The sequence below is a fragment of the Echeneis naucrates genome, chromosome 10 (assembly GCF_900963305.1).
Source record: "Echeneis naucrates chromosome 10, fEcheNa1.1, whole genome shotgun sequence".
Lineage (NCBI taxonomy): Eukaryota > Metazoa > Chordata > Actinopteri > Carangiformes > Echeneidae > Echeneis > Echeneis naucrates.
The window spans coordinates 17,721,390-17,743,992 of record NC_042520.1 but is presented as its reverse complement, the minus strand read 5'-3'; the positions used below and the strand labels follow the sequence as shown (position 1 = coordinate 17,743,992).

Genomic DNA, 22,603 nt, shown 5'->3' with positions numbered 1-22,603 from the left:
ACACACACACACACACAAAATCAGACCCAGAAAGAAGTGGTGAAAAAAATGACACAAAAACATGAAAGAATCAACACAGGAAGAGAGGCTATGAAAAACGTCACCAGAGAACACATAACCTCTTGAGTTCATTTAAATTATGAAACGCAATACACAGAGAAACTAGTTAGCACCTGCACAAACCTTGCACTCACACCTAAATAACACTCTCACATGCTGCTAAATAAATTAAAAACCTTGTTAATTGGACAGATTGCCTGATGGGCCTTTAAATCTACAGGCCATGCCTTTTGCTACGGTGAAAACTCTGCTGGTGGAAACATTATTTTCCAATCATTCACTTGTACTGACAGAGCCTCAGAGTATTTTTATAAATGTACAAGCAGAGAAAATGAGTTGACATGAGAAGGATACTGAATGTCATTCCGATTTTTGATCATGTGTTCATGTATGTGTAACCTATGTATACGAGGTTGTGTTCCTACTTGCCGAGAGGAAAAGTGTTTTAACACATCAGCTCCCACTTGAGTCACAGCGTGAGTGCTGTTGCCAGCACCTTTTCAGCTTCACTGCAAACAATAATGTAGTGTGCATGGATCTGTAGCCATGGCAAACAAAACATAACCCAATTGTAACCCATGTATCTCCTTTGTTTTCTTTGGGAAATGTTAAATTACAGTTACTCCGGAAAACTTTCAGTGAATATAATTTCTCAAACCATATGCCCCTCATAGGTTTAGTCCACACAGAAGTCCCAGATGTCCACTGCATCTGTGGCCTGACAGCATCTGTGAGCAACTGTGACAGCAGAATATAATAGAACTGAGGCTCCCCTGGACTACTGCTTGCTGCTCCAGTGGCAAACTGCTAGTTCACACTGATGGCTAATAACCCTTCACCACAGTTACGGCTGGCTGAGTGAATCACATGCGGCCTCAATGAAAAATAGAGGTCCGGAAAAAAAGAAAAAAAGAAAAAAGGCATTTAACTGTGGCTACACTGCATAGTGGATAGAGGCTGGATTTCTGGTGTATTATCTCTCATTCAAACTTCCTAATTAGTGCTCTCTCCCTCTGTCAGAGCCAGTGCTGCCTTACTGATGAAGTTTCTAATCTATTCGGTGACTGCATGGCTGGAAAAAAATGCTTCAATGCCACCCCCAACCCCCCCCCCCCCATTGCTTCTTTTCCGTTCATCCCTCCTACTCACCAACAGCTTCAGACAGGCCATATACTCTCTGGCCATATGCATCGGTCTTATCCCAGATGTAGGTGTAGGCCAAATTGGGTGAGGCGTGGAACCATTTCTGGAAAAGGTGGCCCTCCACTGCTACCATCAGGTGAACCTTCAGCAGGCCCATAGACACCACAGCTGGAGTCATGGTCACCTTGAGCAGGGAGCGGTAACCCTGTGTCCTGGAGCTTAGGTAGCACAGCTTTAGGCTGGTGCCAGGTACCTCGATCTGCTCATGCAGCACCTGGAAGACAAAGAGAGGGGATGACAGGAGAGAGGGATTAGGGCGGATTAGAGACTGAGTGAGTAATGGGGGTCACGCTTCCACTGACGGCTGAAGGACAAAAAAGGGAGAAAAAACAATGGAAGCAATAAAGAAACAGACAGAGAGAGGGAACAAATGGGGGAGAAGCTATGGAAGCGAAAGGAGAAAGAGAGGTACAAGAAACAGGCATACAGGAAAGTGGGTAGAGAGCGAGGGAACCAGAAGGAAGATTAACCGGCTGCCAGAGGTCAGTGGTACTGCACCTGTGTCTCCGGTATGATGGGTTTCTCCCCTGGCTTGGAGCTGAAGAAGGAGGAGAGAGGGGATGCAATCACAAGAGGGTCAGGCCTGACGAAGCCGCTCAGGTCACAGCCCGGGATCGTGTTCTCTTCTGTCTTAAGCACCAGAGTGTCCATAGCATAAAACTGGCTCCAGGGCAGCCACACGGTGCGCTCCTGGCTCAGGAAGGGGGCACGCTCGAACCGCAGAGTCAGTGATGCACCACCGTTAGCTATCAGGTCAAACCTGGAGAGGTTTGTGAGAAGAGGATGGGAATGAGGTACAGGTGGGGAGTGCTGTGTTGGGTGGACTCATACCCTGTTAGAGTTTCTCTTCTTCTAATTTAATATTTACTCCACTGCCTTAGAAATAATTCAACACCAAAAACACCTGCAATAAATATTTCAATATTATGGCACAGCAAAATTTAAAAACACACACTCGTCTAGACAGTCACGCCAGACAACAGACAAATGTCTGAAACATGAACATTGTGAAGTTAGAGTGCTGGTCTTGCTATTGAAGTGAGTTAATTACAGTAGGTCTGCTCCTTTAACTCTTGTGAACATTTTGTGGTGCAGTGCTGTGATGTAATGGTTAGGATAAAGACACATTCACATCTTACAACAAAATGGACAGATCTTTGTAAGTGCCGTGGCCGAGAGCATCTAACAAATGAATCAAGGGACGAACATGAAACAAGGTCAGACAGGTACATCAGAACATGTTCACTAGTCTATGAGACTAGTGAGTGGCTGCTCCTGAAATATAAGCTCAATTAGAAGTTAACAGAAGTTTAAATGTTTCAGTAACAGCATTGCCCCACTGAAAGAAAATGCTGAAAAGAAGCCAGCGAAAAGAGGAGAGGAATGCTTAAAGAACCTGAGACAGGAAACATAGAAACCACACATGTAATGAGCAGGAGCCAGCCTGAAAAACCAGTGAATCAGATATTGGAGTAGCATGTTATGGAAGCCAAACAGACTTAAATTCAGGAGGAGAGTCAAATAAATTAGAGCAGGCAAAATTTCCCAGTGTACTTGAAGTCCTGAAGAGGAAATAGAAAGACATGTCAGGTGGGTTAACCAAACTTCTCTGATATGTGGCTATTGAAGCAAAGGGTTGTAGTACTTAATAGAGTATTTAATGTTTTAATAGTTTCTTTGATATCAATTAATTGTCACATGTTTATTTAGAATAAAATCTCAACTGCACTTTGTAAAATGATATAATTGTCTACTGTTTTCATGATTCCTTCTACATTTTACAAGCTGTCCCTAGAGGAAAGTGTAGAACAATAGTCATTCTTTGTAATATCTTCTTTTGCTAAATGCATTTATTCCGTTCTTATTCATATTTATAAATCTGCTTTCTTTGATTTATTTCTATCTTCAACACCCTCTTAGGATCATTAAAGGCTGCTAATCTACTCTAATCTAATTATACAGCCTATGTGGTGAGGTAGTCTCAGCATAGCATACTGTGGAGCTGTTGTACATACATTCCATCCTGCCGTGTCAGCGTGTATCCGTAGTGGGGGTAGTTGACAAAAGACACGTTCACCCCCACCAGAGGGGTCCCATCTGTAGTCAGCACCTGACCCCGGATTAGAGATGCCAAACTGTAAGAAGACAGAGGAGACAAGAGTGACAGAGTGATAGTCAATCTATCAACCCAATCCCCCTAACTATCAATCATTCGGTTTGATTAATCTCTCCATCTTTCAATCATTCAATTTGCTCATTCATTTATTGCTCTGGTCTTCTACCACTCATTAATTAGAAACAATCAGCAGCTCACATCACTGAGATTAGCTCACGTCAATCATGTAAACAAACCATGACAATGTCGATGGATATACATGTGTGAATGTGCGTGCGCTTGTGTGTGTGCAGGCAAAAGTGTGTCTGCATCCAAGAGAGCGGGTACGCATAGAACAACATCTAAACAATTCAGAGCATCATTGCTTTGATTAGTTATTTCCTTTGAAACATCTCATGTGTAAATGTATACAGACAAGACTCAGCATGATGGGCAATGCTTCACAGCTTGGCTGAACCTGCTGGGGAGATCTTGGCTTGGTCTGCGTTTGGCTCTGGGATTTGTTGAGGTCTTGGCTGGCTCTGTAGACCAATCGAAAGTCTGTTTCTGTGGTGTTCAAACTTGAGTTCAGATTTTCCAAGGACCACCTTTTATTTCTATAAGTATCAAACCTTCAAAATATTTATCACTAACTCTCACAGTCCTTTACAATCTATTTTTCAAAATGTAATTTTACTGGCAAATACAATGAAAAAACAAGCCAAACTCAACTAATTATTCTTTGATAAATGTCATATGCAAAAAAAATTAGAATTTGTTTCTGGTCATATATAAAAACCACCTCTTTGCTGCTGCCATGAAATGACTTTTTGATGACTCATCCTCAAGTCATCAGATGAAATGTGATTTGGGGCAAAGAGAGAACACCTAAGACAGCTGTAGAAAACAAAATAACGTAAATAATATTTAGCTAAACTTCAATCTACTTCCTTTATTCCTTGTTCTCTGCCAAGATAAGATCAAGATGCTCTAAGAGCCGTTCCTTTGTGTTCTAATGGTGACGCTATCATCCCTGCATCATTACTATGGTAGGGTTATTCAGTTCTGCTCTGATTGGTTCAGCTGGAGAGCAGGTTGACGCTCAGCCATGTAGATCCCATTCACCGCTGTGATGACTCTGTGTATATTATGCCTGTCCTGTTTGTGATTGTTATTTGACAGTATCTGGCAAAGATCACTATCAAAACATTGCTTGATTGAAATTGTAGAGAGCCATTAGCAGTGTAAGTGTGTACCCTTCTTCTGACACTTGATTGACTGATTTAATTTTTGATCTGGCACCTATGAAAGTCCCTTTATTTTGAAAAGTTGTCATGTCAGGTCTGATGGCAGCACTGTCAAGCTCTTTCAGATTATGGTCTGAAATGAAATAGGCATGCAAGTCCCTGGTTGTCTAGGATACCACTGGTGGCATGGGTATTTATAGTGTTGTTATATGCCTTTGTTTGCTTGTGCTTCTTGCCATACCTGTAGTTGAATGGATTTTCTCCTGGGATGACATGGGTGCTGTCCCTGCCCACGAGCATTTTGACACGGTCGTAAAAAGAGCGGACATGGTGCTGGGACGTGGGGCTCTGCTGAATGACTTGCAGAGGGTCCCGGGAGCCACGGCATAGTGGACTGTTCTGACATGGACTCTGGATGCAGCAGTCTGGGTCCATGCAGTCTGTTAGTCCATCTGATAGAGGGAAAGAGCAATGATGAGCTCGAGGTATTGGAGCAGCGAGGAATGCAAAGCAGCTGCCCCTGATCTTTTCATTCCTGATGTAATATTTTGCTAATTGTTTAATTTGCTAAACAAAATGAGGGCTCTTCTTGTGAGACCTTCATCTTCATTCTTTGTCTTTTTATTCATTACTTTTATTCCATTAAAAAACATTTTTGCTAGTGGTTTTTCTTAAGCGAGTGCTGCTGCACCAGCAAATGTCCTCCTGCCCCCCCACCAATTCACCTCCTTCGTTGTCCTTGTTGTCGGCGCAGGAGGTCTCCATGGCAACACTGCAGCCGGGGCCCCTCCAGCCTGTCTGGCATTCACAATGCCAGCTCTGCTGTCCCATGGTGCACTGGCCATTTCCGTTACACAGGTTTGGACAACCGTCTGCGAGGACAGGACAGGCAGAGAGCAGGGGAGGGAGAAGAGGAGGCAGGGTGATTCTTGCTTGGTTTACCATCATTGATGTACTGATGAGGGCACTCATTCTCTCCCTCTCTCTCTCACACACACACATCACATACACATGCTCATATTGTTTTGATACACCAAATGAGTCTCAGTCAATTTAATAAAGACATAGTAGTATACTGTAAGTATTGATTGTTCAAGAATCAATCTATTCGGGAGGTCAATTTTCACGAACACCTTCCCATCTGTATGTCTGGACACCTGTGGGATGGCTGCTTATGGATGTGCGCGCGTGTGTGTGTGTGTGTGTGTGTGTGTGTGTGTGTGTGTGTGTGTGTGTGTGTGTGTGTATGTGTGTGTGTATGTGTGGACAGCCATGGATAGATTGCTTTATTCACTTACTTGATAGTGCCCCAACCGATCATCACTCCCTCTCTCCCTCTCTCTCACGATTCAGTGTAGGTAATGGGATTCTGATGGCTTGAGAGTAATGCTTTTTCATGAGAGAATGAAATTATCTCTGATGTGGTGTGTGTGTGTGTGTGTGTGTGTGTGTGTGTGTGTGTGTGTGTGTGTGCATATGCGCATATGTGTGGATGTTTTTGTGTGTGTGCAGTGGCAGTCTGTGAACTAATAAACCTTCACTTGAGCTTCTGCAAAAAGTCAAACCAGAATCATGTATGGTCCTGGGTCAAATAAGTTCTGTAACTAGGATGGAAAGGCCACCGGCAACTTAAGAGGGACTTGAAGGCAAGGAAAAGCAGACATTTTAAGGCAATCTGGACAAGGAAATTTGTAATTACAGAGGGCAACAGCATTCTGTCAATGTAAAATTATCTGGTAACTTTTGGTTATCAGGAGGAGTAGAGAATATCTGAATGAATATTTTGATTTTTGTTGAGAGTTAAATGAGTCGCACTCTCCTGTTTCTTCAATATGAAGTCACTAGTGACTTCATTTTGAGTAGCATAAAGACTGAAAATGGACAAATAGTTATCGCTGTCCTCTATCCAAACCATTTCCACTTCCCAGTGCCTCTAAAAATCATGCTTCATCCTCTTTGTTTAATCTGTACCAAACCAAACTATAGTGTTACAAAGGGTTATGTGTTCGACTTCTTCTTTGCCGCTGGGAATAGTAAGTCCTTTCGCAATCAAGACAACCAGCAGAGGCTCAAGGAATTTATTGTGTGTAGCCAAGAAAAATAACCCCCCATAAGACCACGGTGGCTCAGACAAAGCTGTGCCAGCTCTTTCACCCCGTTTCTTATTGAACGGACATACATATATATAAGCGGTATCGATTTTCTCTTTTAACTCACAACACAAAAGCGCATTTCCCAAAATGTCAAGCTATTCATTTTAAGAATATTCCAATGTCAGAATAACACCACTGAATTGGGTCCAAATATGAACATCCAATAAATGATACGAAACTTTTCATTCTGAAAGCTTCCTGTGACATTTTTGTCTTTTCTATTTGACAATTTACATCGATACTCATTCAATGTTGCCCATCAATGTCTTTTACAAAAAGGCCTGTTACTCCTAGTCTGTCTTACCATTTTCCCATATCGTTCTAAATCACACCTTTCTGGCTTTGACACAAGATTATGTGTTTGCTGCATCATAATCTATCAGGGAAAAAAGAAAAAAGGCATGATGACACACAATGACAATGTTTTCTCCAGCGGCACAAGGAGCCCCAAACAAAATTGTCACTGTGATTTTCTCTTCAATGAATGAGGGAGCGGGATGTGACACTCTTATGCCTACCCACGGGAGATGGAGGCAAAGACAGAGTTGACTGATAAAACAATATGTGCATGCACGTGGAGGCACTAAGTCACAAACACACACCCAGCACGATGCACCCTGGAGATTCGACCTGACATTTCCCACTCGGTAGCAGCGTGCTGGCACCGAGTGGGAAGGACAAAATAACCTCGTAAGAGATTATGAATATGAAATGCTTTTCATTGAGTTCCGCTCAGTAGATTAATGAACATATTTTCACTCAAGTTGCATTGTAGTATTTTGCCCTGTAACAAATCGCTGCATCAATAAAGCCATGCATCATGAATAGAAATGGTGCAATCTAAACTGTGGCAGCAGCTAAATTAACAAGCATTTCACCCTGATTGGCATTTTATCATAAGTCTCAACCACCAGGCAATGAGGAAAAGTCAACAAAGGACTTTGAGAAAGACAGCATGCAATTTTGGTTGAAGAGTAAGACGGGTGGGGGCAGAGAAGCTTAACCAAGTTTTACAGCTCAACAACAAGAATCAAATCAAAGGTTTTTATCTTTAATTATTACCATCTTCTGCATCAGGGGACTGCTCATGATGCTATATTAACAGTCAGACTGGGAAAGATTGTCCCTGAGTATTGAGCTCAGGGAACAAAGGCAGTTAGCAATGATTGCCTGTTAAATGGAGTTGCCATTTAAAGCAGCCAAATACTTATGAAGCACCAGGACAGGACAATCCATAGAGGGCATTGATCGGCTTGCCTGGGCTAGCCGACACAAGGCTCCTCTCTCTTTAATGCCAGGACCCAGTCGATACCCCCTCATACTAACTAGAATAAAGTGGGATTTCAGAAACTATTAAATCCACCCTCCCCACTAATGTAGTTGGACTCTGATGAAATCCCCTTAAAAAGGAGAAGAAATTGCCTTGGGTTATGGGTCAGCAGACACACTGTGGAGTGTGCAGTGTGTGTGTTTGTGTGTGTGAAAGCGGGTGCTGAGGGTATGTGCCTGGATAGAGAAAGATACTGTGTAAGACTGAGGCAGAGATAGAGAACGTGAGAGACGGTCAGAGATCGAGAGACAAAAAGAATGAGAGCAAAGTATATAAAAGAAACTAAGTCAAGACACTGTGTGAGAAAGTCCCACCATTCTCTCCATTCCCCCGTTTCCAGCTGTCTACACTAAAGGTCAGAAAGTAAAGGTCAGAGCTATAAATCCAAGGCCAATGCGAATAGATGGACCTGATAACTCTGCACTTTCTCAGATCAGCCTCCACTGATCTGCTCCTGTTCCCCAGTAGCTGCCTTTGAAATTACACTGATTGCTTTACTCCGCATGTTCTTTCACCTGTCTCTTTGCTTCCCTTTGGCTCCATCTGTTCCTTTTTTTATTCTCTCCCTCTTTGCTCCCTCTTTAACCCTGTGATTTACCTTTTCTCTGGGCCGGCTCTTCATAAAACAATGAGAGCTATTCCATTAAGCGTAGAGGGTGAGAGGACACTTTCAACGGCGCGCCAGTGGCCTGTGCTGCTGTGTGTAACCCAGCAGAGGTTCAGCTGCGGGGATATTTCTTAAGCATTCTGCATTGTACATGTGAGACAACGCGACCTAGACCAACAGCTTTCTGTTTGCATCAGTCTCTTACCGTCATCCATGATTTTGTTTATTTTTGTGTGACTGACTGAACTGTTTGGTCGCTTTTTTTTTGGTTGGCAGGGATGGATTTGATTAAAAAAAAAAAAAGGAGGAAAAAAAAATTAAAATGAATGCTGTAAACTCACTGAGTCACACACAGACAATCAAACACACATACACGCACGTGTTCTCACAAAATACATTTATTAGCCACTCTAACATGGCTGTTGCCACAAATACCCAAATGTAAACACACACACACTCAACAGCTTTGTATTTTTTGACACCACATCAAGGCGTCGCATCAGTGGCCTATGAAATTCACCAATTACCTCAAAAGTTCTTTACGGCTTCCATCATTTTCTCCTTGTGTGAAACAGCTGTGTTTACTCAGTACATGACTAGAATACCTGAGCAGGTTTATGTGATTGTGCTTCCACATTAGAAATACGGAAAAGAACACGCTCACACGCATGCACATCCACACATTCACAGCACAGCCCCTCCACACTGCTGATACCACCACACTAGGCTCTATGGTACCCCACAACACATCTAGGCTCAATGACAGCTGACCCCTGCTGCAGAGCACTGCTATGAATAGTAGTGCACTCCATGGAGGGAGTTATCATTGAGGCCGGCACCCTAGTCTATAGACAGATAGCACCACAGAGTCTACAGAGCCAAGCCAGGCCAAAACCCACAAATGCAGCAGCTAGCTTCTACCACCACAGGCTAAGAAACAAAACACCAGAGTCAGATACGATACCTGCTTTGTCAACCATGCTCCCATGGTCTGCAGTGGGAGAAAACGTGCAAAAGGTAAGAGATGGGGAGAGTGTATATATATTATTTTTAAATAAATACAAGCAACATCATGCAGAGCTGAAATGAACAAAAGGCAGGCTGCAATAAGCTAAACACTGAGAGTGTGTTTGGTGCCAGTGAAATGTGCTTTGCGCCAAGCTGAGGCCTGACAACCCTTTCATCTTGGGCTGATGCTGCAGTCAAAGCTGCCCTACTTTCTGATGAGGGAAACGGGGAGATCATAAACTGATATTCCCCCCGTGCATATGCATGTGTTTGTGTGTGTGCGTACATATATGTTTACCATATGTGTTGCTTTACGTGTGTTTTGGTGTTCGAGTGTGTGTGCATATCATATTGTAATCATGGTTTTTGTGGTGACAGGGAAATGAGGCTGTGTCTCAAAGCACCGTGGGTGAATCAAAGGAGTCTGGCACTCATCCATCCAAAGTGACAGTGATGTCAATATGAGACAGTGATTGATTGACATAGGAACCATACACACACAGACACACATACACAGACATGAACAACTGCATGAACACAGACAAACAATGTGTATGTGAGATATTTTTTTTTTTAATCACAGTGAGGTGCAGAGTTTTTACCTTTCATTACATAACGTTGGCGTTTCAAAGGCCACTGAAAATGAAATTCCTGGGGTCTGCACTTGTGAGGCAACCTAAAAACAGTTAAATCCTATTCTTTTGTAAACGTCCCACCCCCAGTCAAAGGAGTTTGCTCCCCACCTCTTTGTTTGCACATCTCCCACGTCAAACCCTCTCTTCAATTCTCCAAAGTCTGCCTTTTGCCTCCATGTTTCTTTTCCAAATTCCTTTAACAAAATGGGAAGGAGCTGCCAGTTTAGTTTGACTTGGTGCTGGTGTTTCTGTGCACACTCATGTGCTGACACACACATTAAATACACACCACTGCACGCGCACACACGCACACACACACACACACACACACACACACACACACGTACACTGTACTCACCTATGGTGCAGTGTTCTCCATTCCAGCCCTCGTGACACTGGCACTTTCCATCCTTGCAAGTTCCGTGTTTGATGCAGAGCGGGTTGCACACACGCTGGTCACAGCCGGCCCCGGTCCAGCCCTCCTCACAGCGACATGCTCCGCCCATACACACTCCATGGGTCCCACAATCGACAGAACACACCTCTGAAGGAAGTGAGAAAAATCTGGGTCAAAAACAAAATTTCTGGACATTTCTGGTTTTACTATTTGTTACAGGGGGACTACTGATAAAATACATTTTTTATTTTTATCTTTTTTGGTGTCTGGGATGTATATATCAATGTCAACATCTAAATGACTATTATTCAAAGTAGGGCCTTGATTGTATGTTTAAAAATATAAATTCCAGTCTATCAATGCTGATGTCCACATTGATGTCTAAAAACCTTCACTTTTACTTCATGTGACATTGACTAACAATGTCATATTACCCTGGCAAGTGCTTTAAAAGACAAAACAAAAACAAAAACACTGCAATCACCCAATTCCGCAAGACAATCAAAAACAATCAAATGCACAATACAGTAAATACAATTCTCTACAAGATGCCTTCAATTAGACACAGTGATTGTAGTTTTGTGACAACAAGGTTTATTCCCTGAGCCTTCATTATAGTCAGAGCTTTTGATTCTCAGATGCCAGCGATGGTGCATGTAGTGAGATGTGGCAATCCCACTCCCACTTGTTTCAGGACACCTAGTGTGCAGCAGAACAAAGTATGTATGTTTTGATACGCGCTTGCTGAGGCCTCCTGCTGCATGAAACAATGTGGTTTTTATTAAAGTTAAGCACGGCTTTCCTCGTTTTAAATGATACAGCTGTGTTTGTCACTTGAGATGGGAAATGTCTCAGGCTGGCATGGCGGAGGTTGCTGTCTCTTTTTTAGTGGTTGCTTAACAGCTTTATCTCATAGAGATAAAAGTGGAAATTGAGTATTTTCATATAAAAGGCTTTTAAGCATGAACACAGTTATTCTTCCAAGCAACATTCATTTTCTTTTTTTTTTACTCCATGATCCAGGGCCGCAGCTGGGATTTATAAGACTCTCATGGTGAGAAAGTGACTCAAAGAGACCTGAATCATCCTTTTCTGCTTTTGTACGAACTTTGTTCTTTTTGTGGTTAACCACAATTGTCAGTGTCCATCATGTTGCTGTTGAGCAAAAGAAGCACTTGGAATTGGCATGGAATTGTCTCTACAAAGCAATCTACAAAGCCCATAATAATTTGGCTCCCCAGTGCATTTCTGACATGCTCATCTGACTGCAGTCCAACTAGACCATTCCGGTCACAAAGCATTGATACAGGGTTAGGGTTAGCCAGATGTGGTGGGGAGGCTCTCTACAACTGCTGAATGACCTTTTTGAAGCTTATAAGCTGCTGTGTTTGTGTGTGGGTCTGTGTATGTAGTATGTTGTCTGTGGGCTGAGTTGGGAGATTTATTTTCTTTTTGTCTTCCTTTGTCTTTGTGGCTACATTTTCTTGTATTTTATTCATGATATTCTTTTATAGATGTCACATGTTGTTGCTGTTATATAAACCCCATTGTAATAAAATGTGCCACATAAATAAAAATGCCTTGCCAGGCCCATGTTGTGTTTTGAGCATTACATGGACAATCTTAAAAAGCTGTCATAACCATACTGTTACTGACAGTTTACTGAGAGAGACAAGTTTGAAGTAAAAAACTTGCCACATTTTCTTCCTGCTTCTTCCAGTTTGGCTTAGATGATATAACAGTTGCTGTTTCCTATTTCTGAGCAAGTTTGCTGTTTTGAAGAAACCATCCAAGACCAGTCTGAAAACCAAAGCAGACCACAAAATATTTTGGAAGAGTTTGGACAGTGGGCACTGCCTCTATTTTTTATTTTATTTTATTTCATATTATATAATGACATCCCAAACTCTATTTTTACCGTCCATGTGTGTCACCTCTCACAGGCCAGCCACCAGCTGTGCAGTTGTCCTTACCCATCGAGCAGTCGGGTCCCATCCAGTTAGGGTCACAGCTGCACAGGCCAGTGTCTGGTATGAACGCCCCGTGGCCATGGCACTGGTCTGGGCACTGGGCCCTCGGCAACTCGCAGTGGAGCCCTCCCCAGCCTGGTTTGCAGTGGCACTCCCCATTCACACAGATGCCATTGTTGGAACATGTCGGATCCAGACAATCCACTACATTACACCACAAGTAGACCAACGTACAAAGAAAACAGCACAGAGAAAATCAAAATGAACAAAGACTATCACGACAGGTGATTTTAGAAAGAAATTAAATATCTTTTGAGTTTTAATAAGTAAAGAGACAGAGGACATATTTTCATTCAAAATGATAATGAAATAAAAGAAAATATTACCAGACATATTACTAAGGCAATTAAAGCACACAATAATGAATAGAAGAATAGTCTTTAATTGGGGCAGAGCAGCGACTGCGTTCCTTTATGAAAGAGGAGTGAATCTTGCTGATACATTAGTCAGTGTGAGCCATTGTCTGCGCGCGCGAGTGTGTTTGCATTTGTGCGTTCGTGCTAATACACGGGGGAGGATCTGACACTGTCAGTCTGCCAGGTTGACAGGCAGCTCTGAGTCCGAGCAGTGAGTGAAAACCAATTTGACAAATTACCTCCACCCGGCAAAGCGCCCACCCACCCCTCCTGTGGCCTCGTCTCATTGCTCTGTCCTGGTTGCTCCGATCTCCCTCTCTCTCTCTCCTTGTCCTTTTTGTCTGACACCACTCTCCTGCCTCTTTCTCCTCCTCAGGCATGACGGCCTACCACACCTTTTTTGGACACACACATCCATAAAAGCACGCATTCACACACAACGACTTGGCCTTCTATTTCTGTTTGCCTGGCAGAAACGGCAGATCACCGTTATTGATTTTCATGTCGCTGGCACTCCAGGTAAATTGTTTGAGGGACTCTACAGTGATGAATATCAAATTTTAAACCAAAGGAGGGGGGGATTGGATGAAAGAGAGTTGGAGAGGAAAAAATGCTGACCTTGTTCTCCAGTCCTGTGTCTTGACAGCTTTCTATCACTCTACTTTTTCTCCTCTTTCTCTTTCCTCCCCTCTAGCATGCTGCAAGGCTCTAATGTCTCATCACTGTTTCTTCCTTCATACATATTCACCTCTCAGTGTTGCCTTGACACCCCCACGCTCTTTCTCTTTTTCCTCTCTTCCTTTCTATCTTTCTGACAAGCCAAAATGTGTGTGTGCTGATCCTTTTTAACAAAGATCAATAGAAGCGATTTCGTCCCTTAATAAAATCTGTGATGGTTTGGCTGCAGCATCATACTTCATCTGTATATATGGAGGAAATGGCAGACATTCACTCTGGGTAAGACTAGGCTATGATGAGCTGCATGACTTGGGTTTGAAGACAAGCGTGTGTGTTTCTAGCTATGCGTGCATGTCGGTGAATGTATATGTTTGTTGCCCTTCAAACAATGACCAACCAAGAAAACTGCCCAAAAACAACAAAAACCCATCATAGAACCTTGAGGATCACCAAAATATTAATTCTTCTGGTCTCACCCTCTGCACAGTTTTGTCCTTTGTAGCCGATGGAACACACACAGTTGCCATCAGTGCAGGTGCCATGGCCGCTGCAAAGAGGGTCAATGCACTGTGTGACAGGGACGTCACATTCGGGCCCCTTCCAGCCGCTGTAGCACACACAGGAACCCTTGTCGTACTGGCCATTGCCGCTGCACAGCACCGGGCATGCCGCTGGAGGAACAAAATGAAGGAAATGGGGAAATATTAAAGAGCAACAATATGCAGTCTTTTTTTTTTTTTAAAGATAAATTCAAAGGAGTGACAAGCCACACTGCCAAATCTCACACACACACACGAATAACTCCAGCAAAATATCACCAGGCAGGAGGGTGAATAGAGTGGTTAAGGTGCTGAAGAGTGGCGATGACATGAAGAGTAATTACAGGCAGAGGTAACTAAACTATTCATCAAAGCTGTCTATCCCAGGTGAGCACAGAGCCAGGGAGACGTTAGCTTGGGGAGCTGCCATTCATCATCAAGTCATCTTGTCTTGATTTCATCTAAGGCCATGTGCCATCTTTACTACTCTGAATCCTCTCCCCTCTCTGCGTGGAGCTGAAACTGATCTGCTTGTGTGTTGGGAAAGTGGAAAACAACGGGATGTTTGAAGGGAAGAAACATATTTGTAAGCAGTTTATACCTTTGGAGCAGTCCATGCCGTGGAATCCAGGGAAGCAGTGGCACACACCAGAATTACACTCTCCGTTGCCATGGCAATTGCGCGGGCACTCTTGCACTGAATCTGTGAAGAAGACGGTGTGAGAGAGGGAGAGTTAGGGTGAGAAGGAGGGAGGGGCAGAGAGAGAGAGAGGGAGACAGGGAGAGCGGGAAAGAAAAAGAGGGAGAGAGGGGGAGAGAGAGACAGGGGGTAGGGAGAGAGCGAGGGGAGGGCAACTGGTGACTTTGATGGCATCAAAGCGTCAAAGCAGTCAATTAAATTGTCGGTACCATTCATTCTTCAAGATACTAGAAATCGAGTCAAGGCGATCTGAGTCTCATGCAGACATCAGAAGCAGAAAGCCATCTTCCATGATGCCACACGTTTCCTTTCAGTGTGTTTTTTCATCGTGTGGGGATAATGCATTTTGAGTCAGACATTCCTTCAGACATTATCCACTGCCCGTGCACAAGTTCTCTGCGCACTAGCATTCCCCTGCTTAAGACCAACATCCTCAAAGCTTTCTGCTCCTCTCTTGTTTTGTTTGTTTGCTTGTTTGTTTACCAAGGTCATTAATACTTCATCCAGATGTGGTTTTTTGTTGCAACTGGGCAGATTTTAGCTGCAGTGTGGTTTCTGCTTGTGTGACTTCAGTGCTCTATCCACCTTTTAGTGCCTCTTAACCCACTTACTTGATGAAGTAAAGGGAGGAGACAGAGTCACACAGAGTTGATGCTAATGGTAAGGAGGCATTTTGGACTTTTGTTCCACTCCTTCCTCCTTTTTTCTCGCATTTTTCCCAGCTTCAATTCTTCTTCAAATCGTTCCTCAGTCTATCCACACTGACTTCCGCAGGAACACTTCCTCCCTCATGCTCTGCCCTCAGCTGGTTTCCCCAAAAATCTCAGCCCCTCTTACCATAATACCACCCCACTTCAGCTCCTCCTCCTGTGCTTTACTCCACTTCACTCTTTTCTGGCTTTGCCCCACAACTCTTATGTCTTTCCTCTGGCTTGCCCTCTCACTACTCACTATAATACTGCTCTTGCCGCCTCTGCCTCTCCTTCTCCTCACTACTCCTACTGCTGAAAGCTCTACTGCCAGATATTGACATTGAAGGATTCTTTCAATCTGCTTGACTCTTCCTATCCATTCCCCTTGTTCTCAAACTTGTGCTTCTAACACAATTGAAATCATTTGGGATGCTACTCCAGGTCCTAAAAGCATCCAGTTTTTCGGGGGATGGTGCAGTGTTTTATTTGGATATGTTCTGGTTTTAGATCTGTCACGGTGACTGTTGAGTGGCTGATTTATCCTCTTCACACCATTTACACCATGAAATTGAGTCCTGCCTACTTAACAATAGTTGTGAGGCTACTGCCAACATTGTGCACATATGGCTGATGAGTTTATGTGCCATATGAATGTGTTCAGTCTGTGGTGTGAAGGCAACTATGTTACTTTTAGAGGGGGGTTTGTGTGTCTCTTTACAAATAATGAGGAGTGCTTTTTTTAAACAGTCTCCAAAAGTGTCATACAACACTAATACCATTTGTATCAGTGTCACTGCTGGTGAATATTTTGCCTTTCAGTCCCTTCATCCACACCTCAACCCTCACCCATGATATTTGTGCTGAAGGAGACTGTCTCTCTCTCCCGGCCATCATTGTAGAAGGCAAGGTGCCAGGCGCCGGCGTCCAGGTACTGGACAAACACAGCCTCATTGAGGACCACTGTTTGGATGCTCCTTCTCTCCCGTGGAGACTCCACCACGCTCCACTTCTCCTTCCCGTCCAGGCGCTCCATGTAGTCATACTGCGGGGGAAAGAGTGAAATAAAATTGAATGGAAGTGGGACTGGGAGTATGAAATCTATGAATCATCTCTGAAATGCTACAGTGGCATTTTTTCAGACTGTGAAAAATGACCCATGGTGGTGTATGCAGGGAGATTAAAAGATAGAGGGAGGTAAGTGTGGCTGGAAATCGCCAGGGAAGCAAAGAATGCAACAGAGAGACCCTTGAGGGCTGTCATTCTCTTTGGCTCTCTGGAATACCATTAGGGAAAGTGTTTTTTGCTTGAGCAGTGTTGTCTGAGCTCCACGCTCCATCACCAGCTCGGGTCAGGCAGTGAAACAGTTATCTGGATGCAATTATCCCATTCTACAAATCAAATCTGCTGTTAATTGAGTAGTTTCTAATTAATAAGAAGCAGTAAAAGCTACATTACTGTGAAATTTAACTAAGGGTAAATCTTAGCCTAAATTAGTTTTTTCAAACAACTATTATAATGAGCCGCAAATGAATTTTAAGATGCCCCATGACACAAGTATGCTTTTTCAAATGCACTCTCCATTTTAACTAATCAATGTGAAGGTAGCTGGTTCCCTAATCGTTTAAATGATAATGCTGTGACTAACCCCCTTGCCCCAAAGAAGAAGAATCTGGGCTTTCTACCTGTGCGTGCGATGGCGGCAGGCCCTTGCGAATGTACACTCCAAACAGGGCATCCTTGCCTAGAGAGATGTTGAACTTGAGGAACTGGGGTTGGCTGAGGTGGAGCAGGGACCTCCAAAACACCCCTGGGGGGACTTCCTGGGTCACTCGCCTGCCAACCTCAATGCTGCCTGTGTCTATGCTGCTGTTTCGTCCTGCCCAGGGACCTGGAGCGAGGGGAAAAGAAACTGCATAATCTGTGATTACAGGCATCGATTGTCAGCGTCAATAGTTAATCATCACAGTTTACTGGAAGTATTTTACAGTCAAATTCATGGTCATCGAATTGTGGAGGATGAGCACCATTAGCTCTGTAAACTGCGTGCCCACAGTTTATGTTAGAATGAGGGTTGGTACATGTGACAGTGGGATACTAAATGAGCCCTTTGTATCAAAGCACGCAAGACCGTGGATCTTGCTGTCTGGGCTAAAGTGGGAGAGAGCTGATAGAACTGCAGGGCAGACAGGCATGTACGCAGGAAAACACAGCATCCTGCAATCAGGTCAGTCATCTAACATCAGCGCGATGGGGCCCAGACTGCGGGCGTGTGTGTGTGTGCAGAATACCAAGGAAATAAAAGAAACAATGAAAAGAACAGCAGCATCTGGCCTAGATGGCTGGGGAACACAACAACAGTCCTCTCATTAATACAGACACATAGCAGCAGCCCACATGTACCTTTAGTACATGCTGTGTGTGTTACAGAGCGAGATCGAGTGAGCGAAAGAGGAATAGATAGAAAAACCGCATGGGGGTCTTAAAAGAGAGAAGGGAGGAGGGGAGTTGTGCAGTTAGTGTTTTACCTTTGCTGCTGACGGAGGCGATAGACCTAGCTTGACACAACTCGCAGGAGCGGCTAAACAGCAAATACTGATAGCACAGCTAGTAGCGCGTCATGAATTATGGAAATATTTCAGTAGCTGTGAGTGTGTTGGGCTGCACAAACTCTGTTGGACTGGTTCAGGATGTTACACAGATACAGAGATTTACAGGCCTGTACAGATAAGGCTGACAATAACTCCCACCCCCCCCCTTTTTTTTTTTGCTTTCATCAAATCCAATAATGTGTTAGTCCATCATACAGTATTTCTGACTCTCCTGTCTGTGGCTCTAAGCCCCGAGCCAGACTCTTCCTACTGAAGACATAAATCTTTCTAACAGGGCCAGAAATATGGAGCTTCATTCTTGGAGTTCAATAGTGCATGTCTCGGTGACTGTTTCTACTATGGATTAATACACATTTAGGATGCCAATGAGTGTTTAAAGCAATAGGATGGTGTACACTGTGTGTCGCTGACTCGCAATCAATTTTGTAACACTCAGGCCCCATGGCACTGACAGAAGAACAAGATCCTGCTCTTTCTCCGCGGATGCTGATCATCTGGATGTGGGGTGTGTTTGCGTCGGTGTGCTGTAGTTCATACCTCTGCCTCCAGAGGGCAGCGTGGCCACATCACTGTTGACAGGCAAGCCGGCTCCGAGTCCGTTGTTTAACACCGGGCCGTCGGACGGCTTCAGCTGCCATGTCAAGCCCAGCAAGTTGATTGCTGCACACACACACACACACACACAGAGAGAGAGAGAGAGAGAGGACATATGATTTAAATGATGGATGGACGGTAGGTCCATTAAAAAATAAATAAATAAATAAATAAAAACCGCTCTTCGAAAGCTCATGAAGCCGAAGAAATACAGGACCCTGGATCTGCCATTTAGTCTAGCCTTCTTTTACATTTATGTCAGCAGTCCAGCATGGTGGCAGGTAACCGACAGCATAAAGAAGTACTGCACAGACAATTAAAAACCCTCAAGAAAAACAAAATCTCCCTTTCCCTTTCTGCTCCTCATCTCCTCAGCCTTCTTTCAGTCTGTCAGCACCTTCGGCTTTTATTTGGAAACCTCTGTACTACCTCACAGAGAAAAAGTGGCATTGCTCTCTGAAGCGATCGCTCTACGACTTTCCCTTCTCCTTGTCTTTTGTCCTCAGTTGTGTTATTGTGTGCTAGTGGTATAAGACTGTCTTTGCTCTTCTCTCACATTGTCAGCTCTACTCTGCCTGTCTCCCCTCCTTAGCCTGCTGCCAACACCGCCTCCCCCCTAAAAAAAAATTAAAAAATCAAAAGAATAGAAACACAACCACAGAACAGAACTAGTAAAAAACAAACATTACACAGAAGATAGTTTGTGATGGGTTGTAAATGATTGTTTTAATCTGTCTAATGGTTTGGAAAAATCGCCTGAGTAGAAAATGAGAAGACACATCATTTGCTCATGTTTGAATAGCGCTGTAGAAAAAGCATACAGCACCTGCATAATTGCATGTGTACATTGATGGGTAGGAGCTTGGAGAACACACATGCATTATGCAGTTGTTGTTGCATGCCTCTCAGTGTTTGCCTTATCCCCCCTGACACACACACACACACACACACACGAGCCTGCAACACTTGCGTCTCCAGCCAGGGAATCAATTTCCCTTTCGTCAAATTCTATCTCCACTTGGCCGGGGTTAGCGCACACGGGGAGGAGTGTAAAAGCTGCAGAAGAAAGGGGATGCAGCTTTGGGCAAACTCATTCTCACTCATCTCTCTCAGTCTTTCTTTTTTTACTCCCTTTTTATGACACCCCCCCCCCACCACCACTGTTGGTCAAAGGAAAGCGCTGACACCTCGGCTGCTTCCCGGCCTCCGCTGTCAGCTTTTTTTTTCTCAATGCGGGGGTGTGGTGGTGGTGGTGGTGGTGGTGGTGGGGGGGGGGGGGGGGGGGGGGGGGGGGGTGATAGAGAACAAGTCCTCCCTCCCCCCTGTACATCCACCTCTCGCCCTCTCCTCTCTCATCGCACTGACCTTCATCCCTCTGTCTCTTCCCCCCTTTTATTCTCCTTCTTTTCTTCCTTCTTCACTTCTTATCTCGGCCTGTCCTTCCCCAATAGATAACGCAGACATGCACACACATGCATTCGCGCACACACACGCCACAGATAGTATCGGGGGGGGCGGGGGGGGGGCGGTCGATGGAAAGATTACCTATTGAATTACCTGGACACAGTGAGCAATCGTGAGTCTATTGTGACGGCGGGCTCAATCTAGGTCATCCCCAAGAACACATCTGACAGCCCTGTAGTTAGCTTGTTGTGTCTGTGTGTTTCAGCTGGGGTCAGTGGTTTCCCTGAATTAGTCTTCTTTTGTTTTCCGTATAGATTTAATTATTTATTTCCTCTGACGGCTGTGAAAAGTTGCCCAATAGATGGCACTCTTACTCCTCAGCAACAGGAGCGGAGAGGCCAGCGCTCTGTCAACAGGTTCCTTTGCAGCAAGACACATATATGAAGAGAGGAAAAAATAAAGAAATAAAAAAAAAACAAAAAAAAACAAAGAAAAAAGAGAGGCACAAAGAGAGACACTTGTTATCATTCTCCCTACTACCATCCCTCATATTAACGACACTTCTAACTTTGTTAGGCTGTCATTTTAGCCAGAATGAAACTTCTGTAATTGATGTATTTAGCTTTGTGTTGCCATAATTTTAAGCATTTTCTTTTCGGATCATAATTGCTATAATTGCTGTTTTTAAGCCATATTGGAAAGCTTTACTAAATGCCATGCCAATAAAGCTTATGTGACTTGAATTCGAATGACAAACAAGTGGAGAACAAGAGATTGTCTACCTTAGGCTGTATTTTCCTTTTAAATGTCTTTTCACTCGTGTTCATTTTCACATACACACACAAAGACACAAATATATTAATGTACGCACATAAGGAAAGATCACAGCGAAGAGGTTTAACAAGCAAATGAGTTGGATTAAAAATAGATCAGTTGCTTCATGCGGTTTTTATGTAATCTTGATGCATAATTCAGAGAGGCAAAGTGCTTGCCAGTATCATCTGCAACAGACAGCATCGGAAACAGGAGCATTACGTGTACTCCTTTGACACAAAACAAGCATTAAAAAAAAAAAAAAAAACGAAAAAGAGGAGGGACAGACTGATGGACAGTGGATGAAAAGGAGGAGGTGGTGGGCAGCAGCAGAGAGGGCAATGGCCAGGAGCTCTAAGAGAAATTGTGCCGAACCTTGGCAAAGAAGCGGTGCGAGAAAGAACAGAGAGAATACTGGAGGACAGAGATAACTGAGGGAATATTAAAGAACATATAAAATCCCTGGAGGATAAAAAAACAAAAAACAAAACAAAACAGGAAAACAGGTTACCGATGATGCTGTAGAGAAGAGAGGATGGGATGAGTAAGGGCCCACACAGATTAAATGAAGAGGGGAGGAAGATGGTAAGTGGAGAGGAAGGATTTAAGGAATGAGTGGCCCTGTATTCATTGACTGGTTGGGCTAGAAAAGATGGTTGTGATTCATCCTCTGACAGTAAGTGGTTCACACAGGCAATCACACAGAAATATAATGTTTGTGCGTGCGTGTGTGTTTTGAAAAATATTTATACATCTCAGAGTTAAAGAGTGTAAATGGATTTCTGCATGAACGGGAAAAAATCGCAAGAGGCGATGGAGGAAGGTGACTTTGTGGCAGACTGTGCACTGAGTATCCCCTGACTGGAAAATTTGTATCATCATCATTCTGTTCTCTGGAACATGTTCCAACTGTTCAACCCCGCCCCCCTCACTCTCTGTGTCTATGTCTCTCACCCCTTTCCGTCTCAGCTCAACCTTGTCATTGCCTATTTAAATGGCTGCGTCTGAACCAATTGTACTGCTCTTAATTGCACCAAAGGCAGAGAACGGCCTCTCACGTGTTTTTGTATGTAGCCTCATGCAGCGTAGCTAGAATAAAACACACACATACAGATATAGAAAACAGAAGCAACACACTCTTCTTTGCTGTCTCCCCTGGCCATCCTGATAAAATGCATATTAACTGTTCTAATTCACCACTAAATTAACAACTCTGACCTCAATTAGGGTGGTAATTGTAGCTGAGACCAGCCCCCCCCCCAACCCCCATCCTTAGCCTGGGTGCTAATTGGTTTAGGAGGCCTTCTCCCTGCCTTTTTACCTTTCTCCTCCCATCTCCAACACCCTCATTTAGAGGGCCAGCAGACGTTTTGCTGCAAAAAAAAAAAAGCACATGCACAAAAAGTAGCCGCCTGAGAGAACCATGCTGTTGCCGTTCCTCTCTGTATCACTT

At 43.8% G+C, this 22,603-nt stretch overlaps 1 protein-coding gene across 1 annotated transcript in view; it reads right to left on the bottom strand.

The window, feature by feature from the left end:
• The window catches only part of tenm2a (teneurin transmembrane protein 2a), a 152,152-nt gene that overhangs the window by 14,746 nt on the left and 114,803 nt on the right, over window positions 1-22,603 (bottom strand). Inside the window, exons 6-17 of the mRNA XM_029511933.1 lie at window positions 18,877-18,999; window positions 17,413-17,618; window positions 16,577-16,772; window positions 14,940-15,041; window positions 14,276-14,470; window positions 12,709-12,909; window positions 10,697-10,882; window positions 5,331-5,477; window positions 4,847-5,057; window positions 3,279-3,398; window positions 1,762-2,023; window positions 1,210-1,477 (exon numbers count right to left, since the gene is read on the bottom strand). Coding sequence (XP_029367793.1) covers window positions 1,210-1,477; window positions 1,762-2,023; window positions 3,279-3,398; window positions 4,847-5,057; window positions 5,331-5,477; window positions 10,697-10,882; window positions 12,709-12,909; window positions 14,276-14,470; window positions 14,940-15,041; window positions 16,577-16,772; window positions 17,413-17,618; window positions 18,877-18,999 — 2,217 coding nt within the window. The remainder of the gene's footprint in view (window positions 1-1,209; window positions 1,478-1,761; window positions 2,024-3,278; window positions 3,399-4,846; window positions 5,058-5,330; window positions 5,478-10,696; window positions 10,883-12,708; window positions 12,910-14,275; window positions 14,471-14,939; window positions 15,042-16,576; window positions 16,773-17,412; window positions 17,619-18,876; window positions 19,000-22,603) is intronic.